The sequence below is a fragment of the Salvia splendens genome, chromosome 12 (genome assembly GCF_004379255.2).
Source record: "Salvia splendens isolate huo1 chromosome 12, SspV2, whole genome shotgun sequence".
NCBI lineage: Eukaryota > Viridiplantae > Streptophyta > Magnoliopsida > Lamiales > Lamiaceae > Salvia > Salvia splendens.
Window position 1 is genome coordinate 13,225,079 of NC_056043.1, and position 13,206 is coordinate 13,238,284.

Consider the following 13,206-nt stretch of genomic DNA (forward strand, 5'->3'; position numbering starts at 1 on the left):
GGGGGGAAGCTGTTTTGACAGCCAACTACATCTTGAATAAGATCCCTCTCAAAGGAAAAGATGTCACTCCTTATGAGTTGTGGAAGGGAAGGAAGCCATCCTACAAATACCTCAAAGTGTGGGGGTGTTTGGCAAAGGTGATGGTTCCTCCGCCCAAAGAAGTTACAATCGGACCTAAGACGGTTGATTGCATCTTCATTAGATATGCACTTAACAGTAGTGCATATCGATTTGTTGTTCACAAGTCTGAAATATCGACTATCACAGTAGGAACAACAATTGAGTCGAGGAATGCTGTATTTCTCGAAAATACATTTCCTTGCAAAGACAAGGAAAAAGTCTCAACCAATTCTGAGACAAGAATTGAAGAAGCCACTAGTTCTAAACAAGTGGAAGAAGAAGCCACTAGTTCTAAATCAGCAGATGCGGAACCTGAATCGCGCAAGCGTGCAAGGCCCGATCCAAAAGATACAGTACTAAGACGTGGTAATAGAGTCAGAACACCAAAAATTTTTGGTCCTGACTACATTGCTTTTATGTTGGATGAAGAACCAACATCGATAAAAGTAGCCTTTGCTAGCCCAGACGGGCTGCATTGGAGAGAAGCTGTTCAAAGCGAAATTGATTCAATTTTGCTAAACCACACATGGGTGTTGGTTGATTTGCCCGAAGGTGCTAAACCTTTAGGATGCAAATGGGTTCTTAAAAGAAAGTTTAAGGCCGATGGAACAGTTGATAAGTATAAAGCCCGACTAGTAGTAAAGGGTTTTAAACAAAAGGAAGGACATGACTTCTTCGATACCTATTCACCTGTAACAAGGATTACATCTATCCGTGTGCTTCTCGCTATTGCTGCATTGCACAATCTTGAGATTCATCAAATGGATGTAAAGACCGCGTTTCTGAATGGTGAATTAGAAGACGAAATCTATATGGAACAACCCGAAGGGTTTGTAGTACCTGGACAAGAGAAAAATGTATGCAAGCTCGTAAAGTCCCTATATGGATTGAAACAAGCGCCATTGCAATGGCACTTGAAGTTTGATAATGTGATGTTATCAAATGGGTTTAAAATCAACGAGTGCGACAAATGTGTATACATCAAGAGCACTAATAACGGTCATGTTATAGTGTGTCTCTACGTTGATGATATGTTAATCTTGGGTAGCAACACTCAAGTAATTAACGATACAAAGGCCATGTTAAAGAGAAACTTTGACATGAAAGACATGGGTCTAGCCGATGTAATTCTTGGAATGAAGATTCTAAGAACGAATGATGTAATCATCTTAACACAATCACATTATGTTGAGAAGATATTGAATAAATTCAAAGCCTATGTTGGCGCGCCGGTTAAGACTCCAATTTAACTCGACGTTCACTTTAGCAAGAACAAAGGCGTGCCCGTTGCTCAAGAAGAGTATGCACGGGTCATCGGGTGCATTATGTACTTGACTAATTGCACTCGACCTGACATCGCTTGTGCCGTGAACAAGTTGAGTCGTTACACGAGCAATCCAAGCAAAGAGCATTGGAGAGCTCTTGTAAGGGTTTTGAGATATTTAAAACATACTCAAAATTATGGGCTACGCTTCTCTAGATACCCCCCGGTACTTGAAGGGTACTGTGATGCCAATTGGATATCCGATAATAGAGACTCACTTTCAACAAGTGGATATGTCTTTACTATTGGGGGTGGTGCTGTATCGTGGAAATCCACAAAACAGACCTGTATAGCCCGATCAACAATGGAATCGGAGTTCATTGCCTAGGATAAGGCTGGTGAGGAAGCCGAGTGGCTTAAGAACTTCCTTGAAGACATTCCATGTTGGTCTAAGCCAGTGCCACCAGTGCTGATCCACTGCGATAGCCAAGCAGCTATTGGAAGGGCAAACAATGGCTTCTATAACGGTAAGTCTCGACATATACGTCGACGACATAACACCGTGAGACATTTGATCACAACAGGGGTGATTACAATTGACTATGTGAAGTCAATAGATAATCTAGCGGATCCGCTAACCAAAGGGTTAAATCGTGATCAAATGAATAAGTTGCTAGAGGGAATGGGTTTGAAATCCACAAACTAAAAGAACTATCACAGTGGTAACCCAACCATGATGACTGGAGATCCCAAGAACTTGGTTCAAAGGGACAACTAAGCTATGAGAGTTCATGAGAAACACTCAACTATATCTATTCCCTAGAAAGCAATAGAGTGTTGGAGAGCTTGCCTAGTGGTAAAGGCTAAGTCTATGACTTTTAATGGTTCTTAAGGATCTCAAAGAGATGGAATTCTCAAAGAGACCAAGTATGGCAAGGTACTTGACTAAGAATCACCTATGTAAGTGCGAAGTGTGGTCGCTTCATAAAAAAATGCACTTATGAATCCAAAGTGGTGTCCAAGACCGCAATGGACACAAAACGTGAGAACGGATGAGGTTGAGGTGTTTAAGCGTTAACACCATTGTCTCGGTGCACGCCGTGGGGGATTAGTTCAAAGCATCGCGCTACTAAGCCGCCTGTGTATCCGATGGTGTCGACTATGGAGGGTTCAAAGTCAACAACTACCTATCCTTATGCTTATATACCTCTCGAGGGTTGAGCTTATGTCTGCATGCATATGCATTTGGCTATTTCCACTCATGTGGGGGATTGTAAAAATCATGGATTAAATATGCCCGGTCAATGGTTTTGACCAAAGAATAAATGTGACGAGACATTTAATTTTGTGAAATTAAATGATATAGCGTCGATCTACATTTTACGTAGATAAATGTAGTCTATTCACTTTCTCAAATCCGATTTCCGGTGAGTGAGAAATAGTGGATTAAAGTTGGGCATAATTAGCTTTTAATTAAAGCTTGGAGCATATGCTTAGGAAATAATTAACTAGTGTTAATTATCCCACATTGGAAGATTAATACATCTTTAATGTGTTTAAATTAAGTGACTTTATGTTACTTAATAATTATAGTGGATCAAGATGGGTGAAAAAGCCCACACGCGCGCGCCGCGCGCGCCGCCGTCGCCGCCCGCCCCGCCCGAGCCCGAGCCCGTGCTCGTGCTCGTGGGCGTGGGCGCGGGCCGCGGGCCTCGGGGGCGTGGGCGCGGGCGCGGGCCGCCTGTGTATCCGATGGTGTCGACTATGGAGGGTTCAAGTGGCTTGACACGTCGTCAAGCGAGGCACAGTCACGGCTGCCACGTGAGAAATCCACACGCTCCACATGCGATAGGCACACGCCTGCCACACGCTCGTAACCGACGGCGGTTACGAATCTGCCATGATGAGCCTTCATGGCTCGGTTGACCCTGCATGGTGGCTTGGCCTATAAATAGGCTAGCCATACCACTGCATTAGTACACACCATTACAAGCCTTCTGCATCATCATAAGCTCTCTCCCTCTCTCTGCATTGTCCTTCTGTCGAAGCTCTGCCCTCTCCTCCATCCAGTTCGCCGGAGCTCTACTGATTGCGGTGCTGCATCAATAGAGACGTAGCCGTTTTATCTTTGGGGACGACACGCCAAACCGAAGAGCACTACCGGGGCGTATCTCGTCTTGCGGGAAGAGGCCTCCTCGACTCGGCTAAACATTCACGGTTTATTTGTTTCATTGTAATTCAGTTCAGTTTCGTTTCTTGTATTCCTTCTTTTGGGTTGTATTACGCCCGGCTTTTATCTCTTGTAATCCTTAGAACCAACAGTAATTCCAAACCAATCAAATGTAAGTCGAAGCTCCGCCCGTTAAATGACATCGCAGCGTCCCTGCAGTCGACGATGCTGATCTGCTGAGTTGCGTCTACTTGTTGCCAACGATTAGTTTTCAGTTCGAGTTTATTTTAAATTTCAATTTGCTGAATGAATTACTTTGAATTTTAATGGATTAACTAATTAATTGTTTGGAGGTCTCTGGCTTGTGCGTCTACGTGTGTTATATGCATTTTATTTTGTTATCGTTTGTGCATATATGATATACTCCATCTGTCCCGGTTAAGATGACACATTCCTTGACCGGTACGGAATTTTAGAAGTTATGGGTTAATGTGTTTAATTGATGAATATTTTAATAGGAGTGAGAAAAAGTGGTTGAATGTATTAATTGAAGTAAAAAAGTTTTCAAAAAAGAAATGTATCATTTTAGTTGGCACAAACTAAAAAGGAAAACGTGTCATCTCAAATGGGACGGAGGGCGTATATGATTCTACGGAAATATAGTTTGAAGTAGGGGAGGAGCCTATACCGATAGCTGACATTTAATGAAAATGTTATGTGATTTTCTGACAAATTGAAACCAACATTGGTCATGATTTCAACTTCTTCGAAAGTAATGTGGTTTTTTTTTTTTTTTAGTCGAAAGTAATGTGGTTTTGGGTCAATGGTTTAGAATTAAGTCATTATTAGCACACTTTTCTATTTATTTTATTAGTTTTGTGTGGAAATTCATGTCATTTTATAAGTTTATATATAGTCTTTTGTTTGTTTTCATAAATACATTCCACATTAGATGTTTTAGCCGATTCTTAGAGCATTCACAATGGGGCATCGGCTCTCATTGTGGAGAGGGAGCTGATGGCCACTCCCTTCCGCCTCCGCCCCCAGGCCACCGCATCGCCCCAGTCGATAGGGTAATCGGCCCTCATCGGCTCGTCTATCGGCCTCCATTGCGAGGTCTTCGGGCCAATCCAGGGCCGATATCTATTTTTTTAAAAAAATTAATTCATCTCATCTACACACTATATATACCTCATTCCCCAATTCACATTCATCCCTCTCTAATCTCAATTTTTTTTTATATATTCTATGTTTTTTATCTATCTTTATCTAGTTTCTTTTAAATATAGGATGTTTTCTTTTGAATGAAATTTGTTTTTTTATTGAGTTATCTTTATTTTTTGTTATTCTATCATTTTATTTAACACTAACAATTAAAAGTGAAAATATAAAAGTGTTGATGTGGAAACAATATATATTCTGAGATAGACTATTATTGCAAAGAGATAAGCTCTGAGATGAGCTCCGGAGAGGAGTTACCATCGCTAAGGGCATCCGCAATGGGGTGGACGATGCAACGCATTTTTTTTTATATTCGAAATTTTTTTATATAAATACCCACTACCCCACATTCATTTTTAACATTTCCATTCGCATTTCCACTCTCAAATTACACTATAAAATGGATTCCACACAACGCCCTCATGCAGTGTCAGGACCCGGCCAAAGCCCTCATGCAGTGTCAGGACCCGGCCAAAGCCGAGTACCTCCAGGGGATGATCGATGAGCTGCGCCGCAAGTTGAGACTTCTGTAGAGTAGTCATTTTTTTTTCATTTCTAACTCGTGTAACTTTTTTTAATCAATGTAGGATTTGCCGTTTTTAATTAATCATTGTGTTTTTTAATTATTTTGCATTGACATGTTTGAAAACATTTAAATTAATTAACAAAACAATAGTGAAACCTATAGGGCGACCTTTAGGGCGGCTTATAGGGCGCCCCACTGCAGATGAAATGGTAGAAGGATAAAATGATGATGGGGCGGTGCATAGGGCGCGAGTGGACCGGCTAACCGATTCCCGGCGCTGGCCGGTCCGCTCGCCGAACCATTGCAGCAGGCGAGCGCCAAATCGGTGAGAAAAACGGCGAGCGCACGACGATTCCCGAGCGCTGGCCGATGCGCTCGCCGATCGGCGGGCCGCCATTGCAGGCTCCCAATCGGCGAGCGATCGGCCAGCTGATTTTTTATTTTTATTTTTAATTTTTGAAACACTATATATACGCGATATGCACGTCATTTTCATTCGCACCACTTATTTTAACGAGTTTTCTCTCTATCTTAATTTCTGTACAAGAGAAACAACGTGAAATGGAGCACAACAATGAGTCTACTCCAGTGACGAGCGGGTCTCAAACTCCCACGGTACCCGTGGGAAGTGGATGGGGTTCGATGGCCGGGTACTGCAACATGTACCCTTGGCAGCAGATGATGCCCGGGATGGCATCCGGGGGTAGTATGCCGGGATGGCAGGGGATGCAGGGCGGGCTGGCGATGCCGGGCGGGTAGTATGCCGGGATGGCAGGCGATGCTGGGCTTTATAAGGAGTTCACCTACTAGAACTGCTATGAGGTGTTGTTGGACTCCGAGAAGTTTCGGGCAGGTGTCGATGCTGGCTGGCCGAAGAAGCAGCGACTGAACTATACCGGTGATTACAGCGGCGGCAGCAGCGGCAGTTCCCACGACCTCCCCGAGGATGTTCAGGAGTTCCCGTCCCCTCCCGCGTTTACTCGCCGCACTCACCCGGTTGGTCAAAGGCGGGCGCAACGGGCTCGCCAGGGGTCCCAGGAGGTCCAGTCGGCATCCCCCCTGTTGGCAAGTCGACAGCCGAGCTCGCCTTCTTCGCGCGTCAACAAACTCGGGCTCAGATGTACAAGATCTTAGCTGACTGAAAGGCGGCAACTGACCCCGAGGAGAAGAGTTTTCTTCACTCAATGCTCGTGAGTATGCGGGTCGATTTGGATGCCGCTGCGGTACAGTTGGGGGGCTCAGACGCGGGCTCAGATGCCGCAGATTTGGGGGTCCCGGATAGCGGCGACAACGGTGGCGGCGACGGCGAAACGGCGAAGAGTGAGGCGGAGGCGGGGGGCTCGTGTGTGGAAGAGGAGTTTTTTTTAAATTAATGTAATGTTTTTTAATTAATGTACTTTTTTAATTTTAATATTATTATTGAATTTTCCCGTATCTTTGTCGTAAATTTAATTTCGTATTTTGTGTGATTGTTAATTATTTATTTTTATAATTTTGTTTACTATGGCTAGCCTATGACTAGCCTATTGTTTGTCCAATTGATATGACATGAGGAGTTTTTAAAGACCGGTGATGTAGAGCTATGGCTAGCCTATAGTTGACCTATTTACCATTGTACATGATCTAAATGCCTGACAAAAAGCGAAGAGATGCAACAGATCTCTTTATTTTTCTAGTTTTATGTCACACATCTCCTTTCAGAATTCCAAAATCCGTATAGCCGACCAAATCACTGTGTAATATTCCCTTTTCACCAACCAAATTCGAGCAACACCAATTAATTTCGAGTCCACATTCCACCAGCTTCTTGTTTGATTGCTAGAAACAATTTGTCCCTTTGCCCTTTTTCTTTCCTGAATACTTATTACAATAACAGTTCATACCAGCTGAAAGCTCACTGCTTTTTTTTCTGGGTGATGAATTTCGCGACTATTTCTTCATCTTCTAGATTTGTTTGTCGCTGCACCAACCCGGAGTTGAGAAGTCAAGCTCATTCCCACCAAACGCAGCTGACGTATTTCAACGACCATGATCGCTTTACTCCTTGAGATTTTCGAAATGTTTTGAGCAACTGGATTGTTTTCTCTGATGGATCCCGCCGCCTCGCGTCCTGCTGTGGTAATCGACAATGGCACTGGGTAAGTTGAATGATTCAATTGGTCTTTGATTCAGTGAGTGTGTTAACTTGGTAGAATTTCCCCCCTTTCTGAGGTTGAAGCGAATCTGTTTGACGAAATGCGTCAATGAGTCCAGTTGTGTTGACTTAGCTGAATATTCAATGAATCAGTATTAGTCTCCTTGTTTTCGATCTAGGTTTTGCTAAAATACATTCTGCTTTGTTTTGATCGAATGCAGGTATACTAAAATGGGTTTTGCTGGTAATGTGGAGCCGTGCTTTATAGTTCCGACTGTAGTTGCGTTAAACAACTCGTTCTTGAACCAGCCGCGGCCGAATTCGACCAAAAACAGCAATTGGATAGGGCAGCACAATGCTGGGGTGATGGCGGATCTGGATTTTTATATAGGCGAAGAGGCGTTGTCTAGATCTAAATCTAGCAGCACTTACAATTTGAGCTATCCAATTAAGCAAGGAAAGGTGGATAATTGGGATTCAATGGAGAGGTTCTGGCAGCATTGTATATTTAACTATCTGCGGTGCGACCCAGAGGATCATTACTTCTGTTTGACGGAGAGCGCCTTGACTGCACCGGAGAGTCGTGAGTACACCGGAGAGATCATGTTTGAGACTTTTAATGTTCCGGGGCTGTATATTGCGGTGCAGCCTGTTCTTGCCTTGGCAGCTGGATACACTACTTCCAAGGTTGGAATAATGTGAATGTTTTGTTTCTTTCTTGAAATTTAGGGATTTGATTTGTTTTGAATTATTAGTAACTTGTTTAACATTGAGTCAGCTTGTTAATGTCTTCAAGAACGGGAGTTGAATATTGCTGTAATTTTCATTGAGCTGTGGGATTATATGACTTTTAGTGAAGTTTTTGCGTGAAATAAATAATCAATAATTGAGTTATTATCTTTAAATTGTGAAGCATTGATTATTTCCTAACAGTAATATATGGTCACCTACCTTTTACATTTCCATAATATTATTGAATTGTTCACAACTAATGTCATTTTGACTGTCTCGCTGATAAAGCAAGATGACCCATGTCGTCTCAAAAATAAGACAAGCCATGTGGAACAATAGAATGAACAATATACCACACAGTCGAGTAGTTGTTTGTGAATTCTTGTTTTATTTACTCTTCAATACTTCCCTTAGTGTGAGATGACAGGAGTTGTAGTGGACGTGGGAGATGGGGCTACTCATGTCGTGCCTGTTGCAGATGGTTATGTTATCGGGAGCAGCATTAAGTCTATTCCAATCGCAGGAAAAGACGTAACTTGGTTCATTCAGCAGCTCATGAGAGTATGATTCTACAGTACTTTATATTTAACTTATGGAGTTGATGAAATGGATATGCTTTCTGGTATTTAGAAAAAAGCAATATTTTTCAATCTGGACTTGAAGTTTGTCAATTAAGATTGTACATTATTGAAGAGAGCTTATAGATTATGATGAGAAGTAAATGGTTTAGTTTGTTAAAATCAGATAATATTTGTTTCTGTGTCGTTCTTGCAAGATGACGTCATTGCTATATTCTTAAATAAGATAAAATGCTACTCATGCTCGTAGTTTTTCTTAATATTATTTCTCAAATTCCTCGTTTGCTCCGTTTAGGAAAGGGGGGAGCATGTTCCACCTGAAGACTCCTTTGATGTAGCCCGAAGAGTGAAGGAAATGTATTGCTACACTTGTTCGGACATTGTCAAGGTATGGTCTAAAGAATTGTGGCTTCATGGCTAATGACCTGTTCCATCTCAACATCCATGGAAATACAAATAAGTTCAAATGTGCATATTTTGTCTAATATTTCTGTTACGTATATATCAATAAGTTTCGATTTACTAGTCTGTGTTCTTTACAAGTCAGGAGTTCAATAAACACGACGGAGAACCTGCAAAATACATCAAGCAGTGGCGAGGTACCAAGCCGAAGACCGGGGCTCCATATTCTTGTGATATAGGCTACGAGAGGTTCCTTGGACCTGAGGTTCGCTTCGATTGCTCTGTTTATGTGTGGTTTATCCGAGCAGCACTCTTCGTGCTATTCTCTTTGTTGTTCCTGTACAGGATGAATTATTGGAAAATCATATGGATGTAGCAAATGGTATAGAATATATCCTATGGTTAAACTTTTGGTGTTTTGTGCTTCGTTTTTCAGGTTTTCTTCAACCCTGAAATCTACACAAGTGACTTTACCACCCCTCTGCCTGATGTGATTGATAAATGTATTCAGTCAGCACCAATAGATACAAGAAGAGCATTGTATAAGGTGAAAAGAGATTGCCTTCTTATTCTTTCTTTTTTTTGGGTTAACTAGAGCATGTTTGCAATATAGAACATCGTATTATCTGGAGGATCAACCATGTTCAAGGACTTCAACCGGAGGCTACAAAGGGATATAAAGAAGATTGTTGATGCCCGGGTTCTTACATCAGATGCTAGGCTTGTTGGAGAAATAAAGGTAACCTTACTAGCTCTTTTCATCACTTGATTGCCGGTGGAACTTTGTGATCACCATTTATAGAAGTTGACCGCTACACATCTATTTCTACAGTCGCAACCCGTGGAAGTAAATGTCGTTAGCCACCCAATCCAGAGATACGCGGTTTGGTTTGGAGGGTCCGTGCTTGCATCCACTCCTGAGTTTTTCACCGTAAGTTTTACTTCTCCCCTTTTTTCTCAAAGGTTAACATAACCATACGTGGCAGTGTGGCACCACCATTACTATCTCAACAAAGGCTTCAATTTTTTGCAAATAAACTGTTCTCATGAGAGAACAGACGAAAAGAACTTGTTAGCTCAAAGTAGAATTCAATAACTATGGCCAATTGATGGGATTTACTCCCTCCGTCCACTAATAAACTTCCCATTTTGCTATTTTCGTCTAACCACCAATAAACTTCTCATTTACTTTTTTACTACTTTTGGTAATGGACCCCACATTCCACTAACTTTATCTCACTCACGTTTCATTATAAAACTAATATATAAAAGTAGGACCCACTTTCCACTAACCTTCTTAAAACTCGTGTCCAGTCAAATGTGCTCTTGTATTGATGGACGGAGGCAGTATCTCTTTAAATGCAACCTGTGATGTTAGATTACTGTCTTCTTGTCTTTCGCTCTCTTGAATGTTTAACCCTAGACCGTCATGCAGTAATCTCTTTCCCTGACACAGGCTTGCCATACGAAGGCAGAATATGAGGAATGTGGAGCGAGCATATGCCGCACAAACCCAGTTTTCAAAGGAATGTATTGATACATATACATGAAGATCAATCAAACTAGATTTTTGTAGCTGCGAAGGTAATTTTTTGAAGCCTCCACCCATCAGCAGTATTTCATGTTTTGTACTGAATCCCGGCAGCAGTCCAAATGCAGTTGCTTGTATGATTTCAGGACAATATCGTTGGAGATGACGCTTTTGTCTCCCTGTAGCTTTCACCTCTGGCATCATGATTTTCTTTTACTTTAGCCGAATTTTGGTGACCATAGATATATCCTTGTACATCTCGTTAAACCTCTTTTTTGTATTTGTCATGTGTGTGTTGTAATGTTCTTACAAAATTTTGTAGTTTCCAATTTTGTTACAGTGAATTTATCTAAGGTCTAAGAGTGAATATTTCATTTTTATGAACCACTAGTTCCATTTTTATGTGCAGTTAATTTGACAATATATTGATGGTCCTAAATATTTTGATGGTTTAGATTTAATTAATGTCAAATATAGCAATGGTCTCAAGAAAATAAAGCTATTGTGCATGGAAGGATAATCCGTAACGTCCGCCGCATCACCGCCGCCTCCGCACCTATATTACCCTCGTCTTTCCGCCACTTCAATCACCGCAACACACATCTCGGTCTCCACACCAGCTGCGGCATTTTCTTTCAAAAAAAAAAAGAAAATTCCAAAAATGGCAACACAACAAGTGATTGTGGTTGCCTTGATGTTCTTCTTCGCAGCCGTGGCGATCGCCGAAGAGCCGAGCATTCCCGCCGCCGCAGTCGACATCGCCCCTGCCACTGCCGCAGCTGGGTTGGACCCCAACTCAGTGATCGGCGCCCTCAGTGGGGCAGCCGCTGACGCTGCCCCCATCGGAGGCCCGGTTCCCCAAGGAGTCTTCAAGAGCCTCCCACCATCGGCAGCTGGCGGCTCGCCTACCGCGGGTGCTGCAGCAGTCGGAACCAACGCTGCGGCGGCTGTGGTGGTGGCCGCCGGCGCTGGCATTGTTGGGTCATTTTACTTCTTGTAACTTAATAATAACAAATTAATACAAGGAAAAAATTACTCATTAACTTACAATTTTATATTATTTTCTATTTTCCATTTATGTTATTTCGGTTGCAAGCTAAGAACTCACTCATATGTATTTGATACTTATGTTTGTGAGCCATTTTTCAACCATATAAAATAAAAAGAGCCGTTAATTTCATATTTGCGGTGTTTCTCATCCATATCTTATTAGAGTCAATCGCCATATTTATGCAATGCTCATGGACATAAACAGAATAATAATAATAGTAGCATTTTTTCAAAGTTTGCAATAATTGAAATAAATCTATATTGTTTTACCAAGTTGAAACGGCTGCTTGTCGTGTGAGTGTATGTGTAATAAACTTCTAGGTCGAGCTACCAAGTCCAATGAATCCACTAAACACTAGGTCTAGGAACTCAAGGTGACACGGAAGACTCTGTCTATGAACACACAAACTCTTGCGTTTCAAAGATCCCTCAACCCGTTATACTATAGTTTAGTATAGAGAAGCAGGGGTCGGTCCCACGAAGATGGACGCGTAAGAAAGCATCTAGAGACTTTGGTTTAGAAAGCGGCTGCTAGCACGCAAATTTGGGTTGAGGTATAACTACGGCTAGACCTAGGCACAAAATTAAACACTAGACCTAGGAAACTGTAAACGTCATGCTGAGATCGAACATCCTTAGGGCTACGTAATTTTAAACTAACTTCCTAGACCGAGCAACAATTACCAACTATAGCTAAACAGAACGCAAATAAAAGTGGGGACCAACTCCCAGAAATATAAAGTACGGAAGAAAAGCTGCAACTAACAAACTACGAATTTAACTAACAATGACATGTATAACTTCAACTGAATCAAACACGAAGATGAAGAAAACAAAGCACATACCGAGATTCAAACAAAATGTAAAGATTCGGACGACGGAAACTCACAGCCAACCGGAAATAAAACAGATCTACGTATACTAGACGGAATAAAATGAAAACACGAAAATTAGGCATAAATCCTGATCACTCTGTCGCAGATCTAAACGTCGGAAGCTTCATCCACTCCGGATCCAAGCAGTCTGAACCCAACAACAACCAAACTCACTCCATAACTTCTGATTCAACAAATCTACTCTGATCAACACCAGATCCCAACGATTCTACTCTAATAAACAACCAGCACGGAAACCAAACATCCAATTCAGTAACCAACAAGCTCAAAGTAAACGACATCCATAATCAAAACTCAACAGCAGCTCAAATACGGAAAAACAGAGATTTCATAAACTACGAACGCTTCAAACGAGAACAGGGCCGAGCTTCAAGCAGCGAAGCTCGGTGAAATCAACAACATTAACTAAAATTAGAGGAAGTAATTGTTTCTTCGCCCTCTGCGAGGACGGTGTTACCCCATAATTTTTTTGGAATCAGAAAACAGCTGTGGACCCGAACGTGACCCCTTTCAAAACAAGAAAAATCCCTAAGTGTGCAGAATTGTGTGAGCTAAGAACCAGAGGCCTCAGTGCCAAAAAAA

At 41.9% G+C, this 13,206-nt stretch overlaps 2 protein-coding genes across 3 annotated transcripts; both read left to right on the top strand.

Annotated features, from left to right (window-relative positions):
- Nucleotides 1–6,957: 6,957 nt before the first annotated feature.
- LOC121756947 (actin-related protein 3-like) lies at nucleotides 6,958–11,062 on the top strand. 2 transcript variants are annotated; one of them, XM_042152385.1, is made up of 10 exons: nucleotides 6,958–7,439; nucleotides 7,657–8,122; nucleotides 8,582–8,728; nucleotides 9,041–9,133; nucleotides 9,293–9,412; nucleotides 9,584–9,694; nucleotides 9,761–9,886; nucleotides 9,980–10,078; nucleotides 10,604–10,731; nucleotides 10,807–11,062. In XM_042152385.1, the coding sequence occupies exons 1-9, from the start codon at nucleotides 7,390–7,392 to the stop codon at nucleotides 10,682–10,684; spliced, it is 1,293 nt and encodes a 430-aa protein (XP_042008319.1). In that variant the 5' UTR covers nucleotides 6,958–7,389; the 3' UTR covers nucleotides 10,685–10,731; nucleotides 10,807–11,062. The 2 variants fall into 2 exon arrangements, with proteins under 2 accessions (XP_042008319.1, XP_042008318.1); XM_042152384.1 differs by having other exon boundaries at nucleotides 10,825–11,062.
- Nucleotides 11,063–11,282: 220 nt separating this feature from the next.
- Nucleotides 11,283–11,860, top strand: LOC121758540 (integumentary mucin C.1-like). Its single transcript, XM_042153922.1, has one exon. The coding sequence runs from the start codon at nucleotides 11,340–11,342 to the stop codon at nucleotides 11,676–11,678; it is 339 nt and encodes a 112-aa protein (XP_042009856.1). The 5' UTR covers nucleotides 11,283–11,339; the 3' UTR covers nucleotides 11,679–11,860.
- Nucleotides 11,861–13,206: the final 1,346 nt, after the last annotated feature.